The 12,800-nt window shown below is 45.3% G+C and overlaps 1 protein-coding gene across 3 annotated transcripts in view; it reads left to right on the top strand.

Annotated features, from left to right (window-relative positions):
• The first annotated feature begins 1,486 nt into the window (after positions 1-1,486).
• The window catches only part of March2 (membrane associated ring-CH-type finger 2), a 23,922-nt gene continuing 12,608 nt past the window's right edge, over positions 1,487-12,800 (top strand). For all 3 annotated transcript variants that reach the window (XM_021185928.2, XM_029471003.1, XM_029471001.1), the window contains exons 1-2: positions 1,487-1,618; positions 10,308-10,535. In XM_021185928.2, the coding sequence (XP_021041587.1) occupies positions 10,360-10,535 (176 nt within the window). In that variant the 5' untranslated portion in view covers positions 1,487-1,618; positions 10,308-10,359. The remainder of the gene's footprint in view (positions 1,619-10,307; positions 10,536-12,800) is intronic.

Genomic DNA, 12,800 nt, shown 5'->3' with positions numbered 1-12,800 from the left:
CTGCTGGCTCCATCACAGGCATTGTAAGAGTAATAACTCAGACTAATAACGTGGGGCTGTGGTGGCATATGCCTATAGTCTTACGCTTGTGAGGGTGAGGCAGGACCTGGGCTACATAGTAAGACCTGTCTCTAACAAATAAGCAAACACAATGATTAAAAGCTGCTAATGTTTGTCTCACAATATTTATATTAGTTAATGTGTCCCCAGGGTCTTGCACATGCCTGGACCATAATAATGCTTCCTACAGAATTTTGATCTTTTTGTTTTCCTTCATATGGTTGGCCTCGATTTCCGTGTAGTTGAGGGTGACCTTGAACCTCCTGGGTGCTGGGATTATAGGCATGTATGACCAAGCGCAGGGCTTTGTACTGCTAAGTGTTGTATTAAAGCAAAGTCTCTCACTGAAACCAGTGCTAGATTGGCAGACAGCAAACCCCAGCCATCTTCCTGTTTACACCATCTACAGCACTGAGGTTACAGGAGTTCGAGGCCCTATTCAGCTCTTTTATGTGGATGCTGGGGATTTTAACTCAGATCCTCATGTTTGCCATGCAAGAGCTCTTGCCCGCTGATCCATCTCAATAGTTCTTTCTACCATCTGTTGCTCCATTTTTTGAATGTATGTCTTGCTTGAATAATTGATGAGTAAATGATGATGGCTTTAGTTTCCTCCACAGAACTCTAACCCCTTTGGGCGGATTTCCTTCTGCAAAATGTGATCATATCCACCCTAGGATTGGTAAGTGTGATAAAAATGTAGCTCAGTTCACACCGTTTGTGCCTAGCATGGAAGAAAAACTTGATTCCATTCTAGCTCCGGATAGCACTGGGAAGGTGGAGGCCAGAGGATCAGAGAGGTTATCCTTGGCTACAAAGTGAGTACGAGGTTAGCCTGATCTACATTAAAACTGTCTTTAAAAAAAAAACACAACAGGGCTGTGAGATGGCTCAGTGGGTAAGAGCACCCGACTGCTCTTCTGAAGGTCCAGAGTTCAAATCCCAGCAACCACATGGTGGCTCACAACCATCCGTAACGAAATCTGACTCCCTCTTCTGGTGTGTCTGAAGACAGCTACAGTGTACTTATATATAATAAATAAATTAATTAAAAAAAAAAACAAAAAAAAACCCACAACAAACAAACAAACAAACCGGGGCCGGGAGGCGGAGAAGAAGGCGGAAAGAAGTTATTTGGCAAGTGTGAAGTTGTTTACTTAAGCTCGCCTTTGTTCTGCTGCAGGCTCTGGCAGCAAGTCTACAGCCAGAGATTGGGATGGGGGAGGAGCCGGGATGAGGCGGGGTCCATTTTGGGGGTGGAGCCAGAACGCAGCAGGGGCGGAGCCAGAAGCTGCGGCGCCGCGGGGCCTGGACCGCCCAGGACGTCCCGTATTTTGAAGGCCCCACCTTCTTGGGCGGGGCGTGTATGCTGATTGGCAGATGATACTCAGAGGCAGTCTTCATTGGTTCGCCGTGCTGTCGGCTCGGCGGGCGGTGCCCGGACGCAGGTGCTCGCCGGAGCCGGAGCAAGCCGCTGCTGACGGGCCGGGCCGGGCCGGGACCCGGGCCAGGGAGAACCGAGGGGCCTGCGCGGTCGCCCGGCCCGGCCGCGGAACAGGTAGGCACGGAACAGCGAATGGGCCTGACCCGAGTATGTAGGCAGGCTTCCCAGGTTCCGGGTTCGAGCCTCCGGCTGAGTACTCGGGCGGGACAGATAGGGCGCTACCCTTGGCCTTAGCCCTGCTCAGGACGCAGGCACCTCAATTATCATTTCAAGGTTGGTGAGAGGTCTCCGAGCCTCGCCACGCAGGAGAAACCTCTGTGAGCCTCGGTTTCCCCATTTAGGAAAAGTGGGTCATCTCGGAGCCAACCTGATTTAGGAAATGGCTGATGAGAAAAGCGTCTGGCATAGAGTAGGAGGTCAATAAGTGGCTAATGTCACTCTGAAACCCTCTTCATAACGGTTCTGTTTGGGTGATTATTAACATTATAAAGAGTTGGGGCGCTTCACAAAAAGCTACTCAGTGCACTGTACTGAAAATGTTGTTTTTCAAACAGTAGCCAGGGACTGCCAAGATAGCTCAGCTGGTCAAGGTGTTTGTTGTCTGAGTTCAGTCTTGAGGTCTCATATGGTGAAAGAAAAACTGACAACAGAAAGTTGTCTTTTGAACTCCATAGACACACCCTTGCATGCATATACACCACATACATATGCACAAATACACGCAAAATAAATACAATTGAAAACACTTTTTTTGTTTTGTTTTTCGAGACAGGGTTTCTCTGTATAGCCCTGGCTGTCCTGGAACTCACTTTGTAGACCAGGCTGGCCTTGAACTCAGAAATCCGCCTGCCTCTGCCTCCCGAGTGCTGGGATTAAAGGCATGCACCACCATGCCTGGGGAAAACACTTTTTAAAAAACCTCTGTAGTCAGAATTAATGTGGTTCGTGGGAAACATACTAGGTAGAAGTATTAAAAGTAATTCCTTTCATCTAAATGAGTAAATTGAAGTTCAGGGAAGTTAAAGCTGTTGCCCAAGGCCATACATAAATAGGAAGTAGAGCTTCTGGGATTAGAACTTAGTTCCTGGACTGGGGGTCTAGCTCAGTACTTGCCTAGGATGCACTAGGCCCTTGTTTTATCCCAGTACTGCCAAGAAAAACAACACACACACACACACACACCCTAAAGTAAGAAAGAGATGAGTGAGGCCCAGAAAAGCAAATTAACTTGAACCAAAGCATACAGTATCAGTGGCAGAGGCAGAATAAAGTGCCTAGGGCATGGAGCATGGTGGTACAGGCCTGTTAGGTCAGGTGCTCTGGAGGCTGAGGCAGGAAGACTTCAAGGTTCCGCTTGGTTATTTAGTGTAACTTTGGTATTGTTTAGCTCTTTTCTTTTTTCTGTTCTTTTTGAGGTCTTACTCTGTAGATTTGGCTGTCCTGGAACTCCTTAAGGAGAACAGGCTGACTTAGAGATTGGATTGCCTCTGCCTTCCAAGTGCTGGGACTAAGCTTGTGTGCCGCCATACCATTTTTTTTTTTTTAATGTATGTGTGCCTCTGTGAGTTTATGTTTATTATGTAAGAGCCCTCAGAGGTCAGAAGAAAGTGCTCGATCCCCTGGAACTGGAGTCATTGGCAGTTGTGAGCCACCACATGTGTACTGGGAACCAAACCTGGGTTCTCTGCAAGGGCAGTAAATAGTCTTAACTGCTGGCCCATTTCTCTAGCCCACGATTGTGTTATTAACATTTATCCATTTGTTTGTTTTGTTTACGTGTGAGTTTGTGAGCCCTCACCCATGGCAGCATGCGTAGAGATCAGAAGACAGCTTTGGGAGTTAGTTCCTCCTACTGGTTGGGTTCTGGGGATTAAACTCAAGTCATCAGACTTGGTGGTGGCTTGTACCTTTTCCCACGGAACCATCTTACCAGCCTTTAAACACAAAGAAAGAAAGAGTAAAGGAGAGAAAGAAGGAAATCTCTGGAAGCTGTTCTTGGTGGCACATGTCTATAGTCAGCCCAGGCTCTCAGGAGAATGAGGCAAATGAGGCAGGATGCCTGCTGCAGGTTTGGGTACAACCAGAATCACATAGCCATAAGGTCTATACCATTCTAGGTGAAAAAAAAGGTGGACTGTAGCTTAGTGACAGAGATTTTACTTAACGTATTTGAGGGCCAGGTGTTACTTACGAAGCTTTCCTGAGAATCTGTGGGCAGTTCATGGTTGCTGAGGGAGGGAGAAACATTTGCTTTAGTGATGAAGACACTGGTAAGGTGCTCACATGCGTACCTTACTCCTATTTCTTTTATTTATTTATTTATTTATTTATTTATTATATGTAAGTACAGTGCAGCTGTCCTTAGACACTCCAGAAGAGGGAGTCAGATCTTATTACGGATGGTTGTGAGCCACCATGTGGTTGCTGGGATTTGAACTCAGGACCTTTGGAAGAGCAGTCAGTGCTCTTAACCGCTGAGCCATCTCACCAGCACCCCTTACTCCTATTTCTTATTGGCTTATTCCTTCAACAACAGCAACAACAAAAACCCCTAAATACATTAATCTAAAAAAAAAAAAAAAAGAATCTGAGTGTGATGATATATTCCTGAAATCTTAGCAGGCTGGAGGCTGAGGCAGGAGAATCACTAAGAGTTCAAGGCCAGTATGGGTTATGTAATGAAGCATTGTCTCAAAAGGAAAGCAAACAAAGGAACAAAAACTCGGAGCTGGAGGTGGTTAAGAATTCTCGCTGCTCTTACAGAGAATCTGGGGTCAGTTCCCAGAACATACATGGTGGCTCACAGCCGTCTGTAACTCCAGATCACTAAGATGCAATTTGCCTCTTCTGGCCTCTTCAAGCACCCACTGGACATACGTGCGTGTAAGTAGAACACTCATACATGTAAAATAAAATTAATAAAACATAATAAAATTAATAACAGCCAGGTGTGGTGGCGTACGCCTTTAGTCCCAGCACTCGGGAGGCAGAGGCAGGTGGATTTCTGAGTTCGAGGCCAGCCTGGTCTACAGAGTGAGTTCCAGGACAGCCAGGGCTATGCAGAGAAACCCTGTCTCGAAAAACCAAAAACAAAACAAAACAAATAAAATTAATAACAAATAGAATTAAATGAGACAACAACAACAAAACCCCTAATGTCTCTTGAGGATCAGACAACTCACTGTATAGTTTAAATCCTGGCCGTGCTAGCTGTGTGTCCTTTCTGAACTTTGGCCTCTTTTCGATCAGCGAGGCTAATTACTGGACTTAAGTCATAGTTTTGTTGTGAAGACCTGATGAAATCCATCACAGTAGTCCTAGAACTGTTTTTCATCACAGAGACGGGCAGGGCAGCCTCTGAGTCTTAGGTCTCCCAATTGGTTACAGAGTTGGAAGTAAGGAATGCATTCGGCAAGGCTCCATGCAGTCACGCCGTCCAGATCTAGGGCTGGGTGCTGAGGACAGCAGGAAAAATGTACAACAAGGTCCCTCTTTTCCAGAATTCACTGGCGAGCATGAAGATGCGCATGACAGGTCTATTAACAAATAAAACATTTCAGAGAGGACCCTATGCCGTAAGTGAATTGTGTGTCCTTTTAGCCAGATTGGCCTAAGAGGGATGTTACCTTTGAAGGAGACACTTCACAGCAATTCCTTGAAGTTTGAACTTAGATAGCTTGATCATCTAATATTTTGTGTGCATTATTTATTTTGGAGAGAGTGTCTCATGTAGCCCAGGCTGTCCTCAAATTCAATATATAGCTGAGGGTGCCCTTGACCTTGTGATCCTGTTACCTGATTGCCTGAGTGCTGGAATGACAATGTCATGGGGAGAAGCAACCCAGTGCTCTGTAAATGCTAGATAAGCATTCTACCAACTAAGCCACTACTCCAGCCTTAGTGTGCAGTGTTTAATACATTTTTGCTGCTATTATTGTTTATTTGAAACCTATTATAGTGTGTGTGTGTGTGTGTTTTCTCTCTTTCCACCGTGTGGTCTGGGACTAGAATTCAGTCATCAATGCCTTAACCTGCCGAGCCATTTTACCTGCTGATGTTTGTTTTGGTTTTCGATGCAGGGTCTCTTCTTGTAACCCCACCTGGCCTCCCGCTCTCTGTAGCCCAAATAAGCTTGAACTGTTGATCCTCTTGCCTCAGTGTCTAGAGTGCGGGAATCACAGGCATGTGCTACCTTCCCGGCATTGCTGTTAATACGTTATAATTTAGGACTGATGTGAGCAGATTTACTAATATTGATGGATTTCCCCTTCAGTAGTAGATAAAGTAAGGGGTTGTGATGATTCCTGTAATGCTCAGTTGTTTGTATAAATACTAAGGTCTCTTATCAGCTAGTATTTGGAAGGCAGAGGTGGGAGAATCAGGAGTTCCAGCCTGAGCTGTATAGTGAGACCTTGTTACCAGGAAAAGAGAGCGAAAGACTGAGAGAGACAGAGAGACAGCGAGCGGGTGAGCGAGCACTGGGGGTGTAGTTCAGTTGGTAGAGTGTTCACCTAGCATGCACAAAGCCCTGGGTTCTAGCCCCGGAACTACATACAGCAATGTGGCATTCCCAAAATGGCAGTGTTTGGAAGGAAAAGGTGCAAAGACCAAGAGTTCAAGGTTGGGACTTCAGAGATGGCTCAGGGTTACGAGCACTGGCTGCTCTTCCAGAGGACCTGGATTTAATTCCCAGTATCCACATGGTGGTCACAACCACCTGCAACTCCAGTTCCAGGGGATCTGATGCCCTCTTCTTGCTTCACAGGCACTAGAAGAGGTGCACGTAGTTACACACAGGCAAAATGCCCATGCACATAAAATACAAATAATAAAATTTAAAAACACTAAAAAAATGATAGTTAAAAGTCATCTTTGGCTATACAGTGAGTTCTAGGTCAGCCTAGAAATCTTTTCTTTAAGAAGAAAAGAAGTCGGGCACTGGTGGCGCAGTCCTTTAATCCCAGCACTTGGGAGGCAGAGGCAGGTGGATTTCTGAGTTTGAAGCCAGCCTGGTCCACAGAGTGAGTTCCAGGATAGCCAGGGCTACACAGAGAAACCCTGTCTCAAAAAAAAAAAAAAAAAGAAGAGAAGAGAAAAGAAAAGAAAAGAAAAGAAAAGAAAAGAAAAGAAGGGGTGTGGGGAGAGAGGAAAGAATGTAAAACAGACCATCATCAGAGGTTGAGGTGGACTCATTTCTGCGTGCATTCTCTTGGAGGGCCCAGTGCTTCCCCCACTGACCTCTCAGTTGTACACTCTGCTTAAAGGAGCATCACTGTCCACAACAAGGCAGGCCTGGCCGATGCCCTGTAGCTGTTATCTCTGGCTCGCAGCCTTCCTCCTGGCTATGTCTGACTTTGGTTGATACTTGCTTATCTGACCCCTGGATCACCTATAGAGGCCTAGGAGGTTGTGCTGGGTTTTTTAGCTGAGCTCTTCAGGGATGAGTTGATTTGTTAACAGACTGAGTGTAAAAAGTCAGGTAACAATTTGTTTTCCATGTCTTTGGGTCTCTGATTTTCACAGGCAGTGCTGGTAAGAGTTGACTGTGGGCCAGGCTGGCCCTATCAGTTGGAATTTACAAATACTATTAGGGTTGCTGTGGGCTCTGGGTTTAACTCTTAGAGATAAGAGTCCTGGATGTTGGACAAATTGAAACCAATGATCTTTAGCTCTGTATTGGTGCCTAAAGAGCCTTCTCTTACCTTCATGGGTTTCTCAGGAGAGTCGTGCCTGATGGTCCACTCCTATGACCTCAGTCATTTGAAGAGCTGAAGCAGGAGAGTCTCAAGTTCAAGGTTTGCCTGGCCACAGAGCAAGTGTCAGACCATGTGGGCTTAAGTAGCTTGGCGATACTCTGTCCAAAATTAAAACATTATAAGTCGGTGAGGTAGTTCGTAGGCTATCAAGCCTGATGACCTGAGTTTGAGCCTCCAAGACTTACTTGATAGGAGAGAACTGACATTCAGATGTACTCTATACGGCATCCACTCCCTCCTCCATAAATGAGTGTAATATAAAATTAATAAAAATTTAAAAAAAAAGGTTTTAAAGTGTGTATGTGGTGGTGGTGGAGGAGCTGGGAGTATAGCTTAATGATAGGGTGCTTGCCTAGTAAGACAGGTCTCTTCCTACTCCTAGGAAGGAGAGAATATTCATCGAAGTGGTTTATACCAACCGAGAAGCTAGAATCCTGGTCATGCTACTCTGGAGAAGAGGACCAGTCTTCATAGGGTTCTCTTTTGCTGAGTAGACCCTGAGGCAGAGGGCAGAATCCCACCAAAGCTACCCAAAGCAGACGAGAATGGCTGCTACCTAAGGTGTTCATTATCTCCTGTAGCCTCTCCTTGAGAACTGAGGACAGAGCAACTCGTCTTCTAGGGTCACAAAAGTGTCATTTCCTAGATGAACTGAGGTCTCTCAGAGTGCACAGTTGGACAGAGGCCTGCACAGTGGGCCTGAGTGACTCACCATTCTGGTGCAAAACATTAAATTTCTAGTTTCCTTCATCTCCCACCCATCCCAGGGGTGTGTGTGTGTGTGTGTGTGTGTGTGTGTGTGTGTGTTGGGAATTGAACCCTCTCACTGCTAGGGCAGTGCTTTATATGTCTCAGGCCCTCACTGGATTCTTGGTAGGTACTCTACCTCTGAGTCATGCTTGAGCCTCTCTAGATGCATTCTGCTTTCACTAACGATAGCTTAATATGGTTTGAGCGCAGTCTCAAGGATCCGGTTTTAGCTAGAATAGGGTGATTCTAGCTGTGTAAAAAACTGAGCAAAGGGCATGGCACACAGGTGTGCAGTCACTTTCAATCAATGTTCCTCTATGTGAAAATGTGACTTGGAGACTGGTTTGTAGGAATTTGAAGTGGGGCCATGCCTGCCTTTTTTTAGAAGAATGAGAGAAAATCCAACACAAGCCCCAGCTGTCTTCTATGCCTGCCTAAGTTGTATACATCAACTTGTAGAGTTCTCACCTACCTACATTTTACAAATGCAAAGATTCAAAGAGTCAAGTCTTTGCCCATAGTCTTAGAGTTCTGTTGTACTGTTATTTCTGTTGCCAGGACAAAAGCAACTTAAAGGATGTCTTACGGTTTTACTGCTGTGAACAGATACCATGACCAAGGCAAGTCATAGAAAGAACAATGCTTAATTGGGGCTGGCTTACAGGTTCAGAGGTTCAGTCCATTATTATCAAGGTGGGAGCATGGCAGCATCTAGGCAGGCATGGTGCAAGACGAGCTGAGAGCCCTGCATCTTCATCTGAAGGCTGCTAGCAGAATACTGACTTTCAGTTAGCTAGGATGAGGGTATTAAAGCCCACACCCACAGTGACACACCTACTCCAACAAGTCCACACCTAATCCAACAGGGCCACACCTTCTAATAATGCTATTCCCAGGGCTGAGCATCTATAAACCATCACAGAGGAGAGGAAAGGGTTTATTTTAGCTCACAGTTCCAGGCTATCACTTCAGAGAAGTCACAGTGGCAAGAGCTAGAGGGCATTCATCATATCAATCTATAACCAGGAACAGAGAACAATCTATGTAGGCTAGTGCCCAGCTCACTCTGCCCTTTTTGTTCAGTCCAGTGTGTAGCCTACCTACATCCAGGGTGGGTCTTCCCACCTCAAGTAACCAATTAAGAAAATCCCTAGATAGGAGAGACTCCAGATGTTTCAGAGAGCAGAATCCCACCAAAGCTACCCAAGGCAGACGAGAATGGCTACCTAAGGTGTTCATTATCTCCTGTAGCCTCTCCTTGGGAACCGGGGACAGAGCAACTGGTCTTCAACCTTGATTTGAGATCAACTCCTAGGACCCATATTGTGGAAGAAGAGAACTGAGTTCTGCAAGCTATCTTCAGACTCTCACATGCATGCTCTGGAACATACACATCTACATACATATACATATTACACACAAAACAAACATAATTTAAAACGAAAAAAAAATGTCTCCCATGGGCACATGGTTATATCCCAACCTAGTCTAGACAATTCCTCATTGAGAGCATGTACACACACATTGAGAGCCCCTTCCCAGGTGAGTCTTGAGTGTGTCAGTTTGACAGGCAAATAATCTTCACAATCTCTGACAAGACAGACTCAAGAGCCAGGCATGATCTGTAATCTAGCATTCAGAAGGCTTAGATATTCATTTCCAGGCTAGCCTATGCTACAGAATGAGCTCAGAGGCTGTGGCAATGGCTTGGAGGTTAAGAGCACTGGTTGCTCTTCCTTAGGACCTGGATTCAATTCCCAGCAACCACATGGTGGCTAGCAACCATGTGTACTCCAGTGTCAGGAGGTCTCTGCAGGCACCAGGCAGTAGTTTACAGACAGATGTGCAGGCAAAATACCCATACAGATAAACATAAAGTAAAACAGATCAAAAGAGGGACTCAGGCTGGGGACCCCACCCTGTGGGTAGATGCTACCTACAGAAACTTTAGTTTACATCCCCTGAACCCATGCAAAGTAAGGCACAATAAGCCTTCTGTGCAGTCCTAGTCCTCATACTGTGAAGTGGGAGGAGGGGACAGCTGGGTGTGAGCTGGTCTGGTGTACCTAGCACAAAAAAAGAGACTCTGTCTCAGGCAAGGTGGAAGACAAGGGTATTCTCCTGCCTCTGATCTCTACTAATGTACCTTTGCACATGTTCACTTGCACTCTCACACACATACTTGCAAGCACATGAACATAAACACATACATACCTTAAAAAAAAAAAAAGAGGAAACAAAACTGCTGTTGTGACTCACTAATTTTGCCTTTGATCTCTCTGCCCCCTCCCTCCCAGGTTTCTGGGACCATGGGCCTCAGGCCCTGAGGACAGGAGGCTCCCTGTGGCCATGACGACAGGTGACTGTTGCCACCTCCCTGGCTCCCTATGTGACTGTTCTAGCAGCCCTGCCTTTTCCAAGGTTGTAGAGGCCACAGGGCTTGGGCCACCTCAATATGTAGCACAAGTGACTTCACGGGATGGCCGGCTGCTCTCAACTGTCATCCGGGCTTTGGATTCACAGAGGTGAGTAGTGGCCATTAGTAGCCAGGCTTTTGTCCCCATTTCTCTCTGGGTTGAGTGATATTCTACTAGTCTAGGGTCAGGAGGTCTAGTCACTGAGAGAGTCAGAGAGGTTAATATGCTAGAGAAAAAAAGCCAAATACTGATGTTGGAGGAATGGCTCATTGGTAAAAGGACCTGCTGCTCTTTTAGAGATAGGAGTTTAGTTCCCAATACCAATGTTGGACAGTTCATAACTGTCGTAACTCCATTTCTAGGGGATCCAACACCCTCTTCTGACCTCTTTGGGTACTCCTTTATTTGGGTACAAAGACAAAAAGTGTGTGTGTGTGTATATATATATATATATATATATATATATATATATATATATAGTGTGTGTGTGCATGTGTGTATGCATATATATATGCATGTATACAACACATATATAGTAATTAGTATGTATATATTAGCATGTACACACACACATATATATAGTATTTAGTATTTAGTGTATATATATATATGCATGTATATATATGCTTGTATACACACATATAGTATTTAGTATGTATATATTAGCATGTATATACATACACACACACACACACACAGACAGACAGACAGACACATGTGCACTCAAGTAACTGGCGTGTTTATCAGTGGAGCTAGGGAGATGGTTCAGTTCATAAAATGCTTGCTGTGCAAGCTTGAAGACCTGAGGTCCATGCCTAGAATCTATGTAAGAAACTGAGCATTGTAGCCTGGGTTTGTTATCCCAGTACTAGGGAGGCAGAGACAAGCCGATCTCTGGAGCTCTCTGGTGAGCCAAGCTACCTTAATTAGTGAGTCCTAGGCCAATTAGAGACTTTAAAAAAAAACATGGTGGACATCCCCTGAGGAATATCACCTGATGTTGACCTCTGGCTTTTACATACACAGATCTACTCCAGCAAAGCCACATTACCTAAAAGTGTCACTCCTTGTGGGCCTGTGGGGACCAATGAGTTTATGGGACTTGCTTATAGAGCCTGGGTCTGTGGTTACTTACAGGAACATGGGTACTCCAGTATCTTAGTTAGGGTCTTACTGCGGTGAAAAGACACCATGACCAAGGCGACTCTTATAAAGGACAGCATTTAATTGGGGTTGGCTCACAGGTTCAAAGGTTCAAAGGTTCAGTCCATGATCATCAAGGTAGGAGCATAGCAGTGTCTAGGCAGACATGGGGCTGGAGGAGCTATGAGTTTGAAGCTAGCCTGATCTACATAGAGAGCAATGTAGGCTACATAATCAATCAATATACAATCAAGGCTACATAATGAAACAATGTCTTTTTTTGTTGTTTTGAGACAGGGTTTCTCTGTGTAGCCCTGGATGTGTCTGGGAACTCACTCTGTAGACCAGGCTGGCCTGGAACTCAGAAATCCGCCTGCCTCGGCCTCCTGAGTGCTGGGATTAAAGGCGTGTGCCACTACTGCCTGGCAGGATTCTTCTTTTTCAAGACAGGGTTTCTCTTTGAAGCCCTGGAAACTATGTCTTAAATATATAAAAACATGCTAGAAAGATGGTTCAGTTGGTAAAAGGCCTGCTATGCAAGTGTAAAGACTTGATTCAAATCCCCAGAATCCATGTCCTGAAGCCTACAAACCTTTAACCACTCCAAAAGAAAGATAGGGATGGGGACAGGTGAAACTTCTCAAAAGCTCAGAGAAGAGAGCCTGGCACATACAGTACTGAACACTGACCCTGCCTCAAACAAGGTACTTGTCCTCTGTCTGACCTTCACCCATGTCATGACACACATACATACATACATTCATTCATTCATACACACACATACACTTACTCATACAAGGTAAGCTAATTAAATGAAACAACAAAAACAAAATGGCCCCAGAAGTACTGCATACATGGGGAGTGCTCAATAAACTGTTAACTTTTGCTCTCTCTGCCTTTGTTGAATTGGTGTTCCTGAGTTCCCAGGGCTTCCCAGAAGAAAGTGAGCAGATTGAGCAGATGTGGATCCTAAGATTCGACTGCTTCCTTTCCCTGAGTTGATTTCCAGAATGGGGAGTCCTTTCCTGTGTGTGTGTGTGTGTGTGTGCGTTGTGTAACTGCAAGTTTGCATGAGAGTTTGCATGTGTGTGAGTACACACACGTGCAGTTGTGTGTACATGTGTGCTTATATGTTTGTGGAGGTCAGAAGCTGACATCAGGTGTCTTTCTTGGTTTCTTTCCAACACACACACACACACACACACACACACACACACACACACACACACA

This window comes from Mus caroli, chromosome 17 (assembly GCF_900094665.2).
Source record: "Mus caroli chromosome 17, CAROLI_EIJ_v1.1, whole genome shotgun sequence".
Classification (NCBI taxonomy): domain Eukaryota; kingdom Metazoa; phylum Chordata; class Mammalia; order Rodentia; family Muridae; genus Mus; species Mus caroli.
Note: the sequence above shows the minus strand (reverse complement) of the source record. Positions and strands in the feature narration are given on the sequence as shown.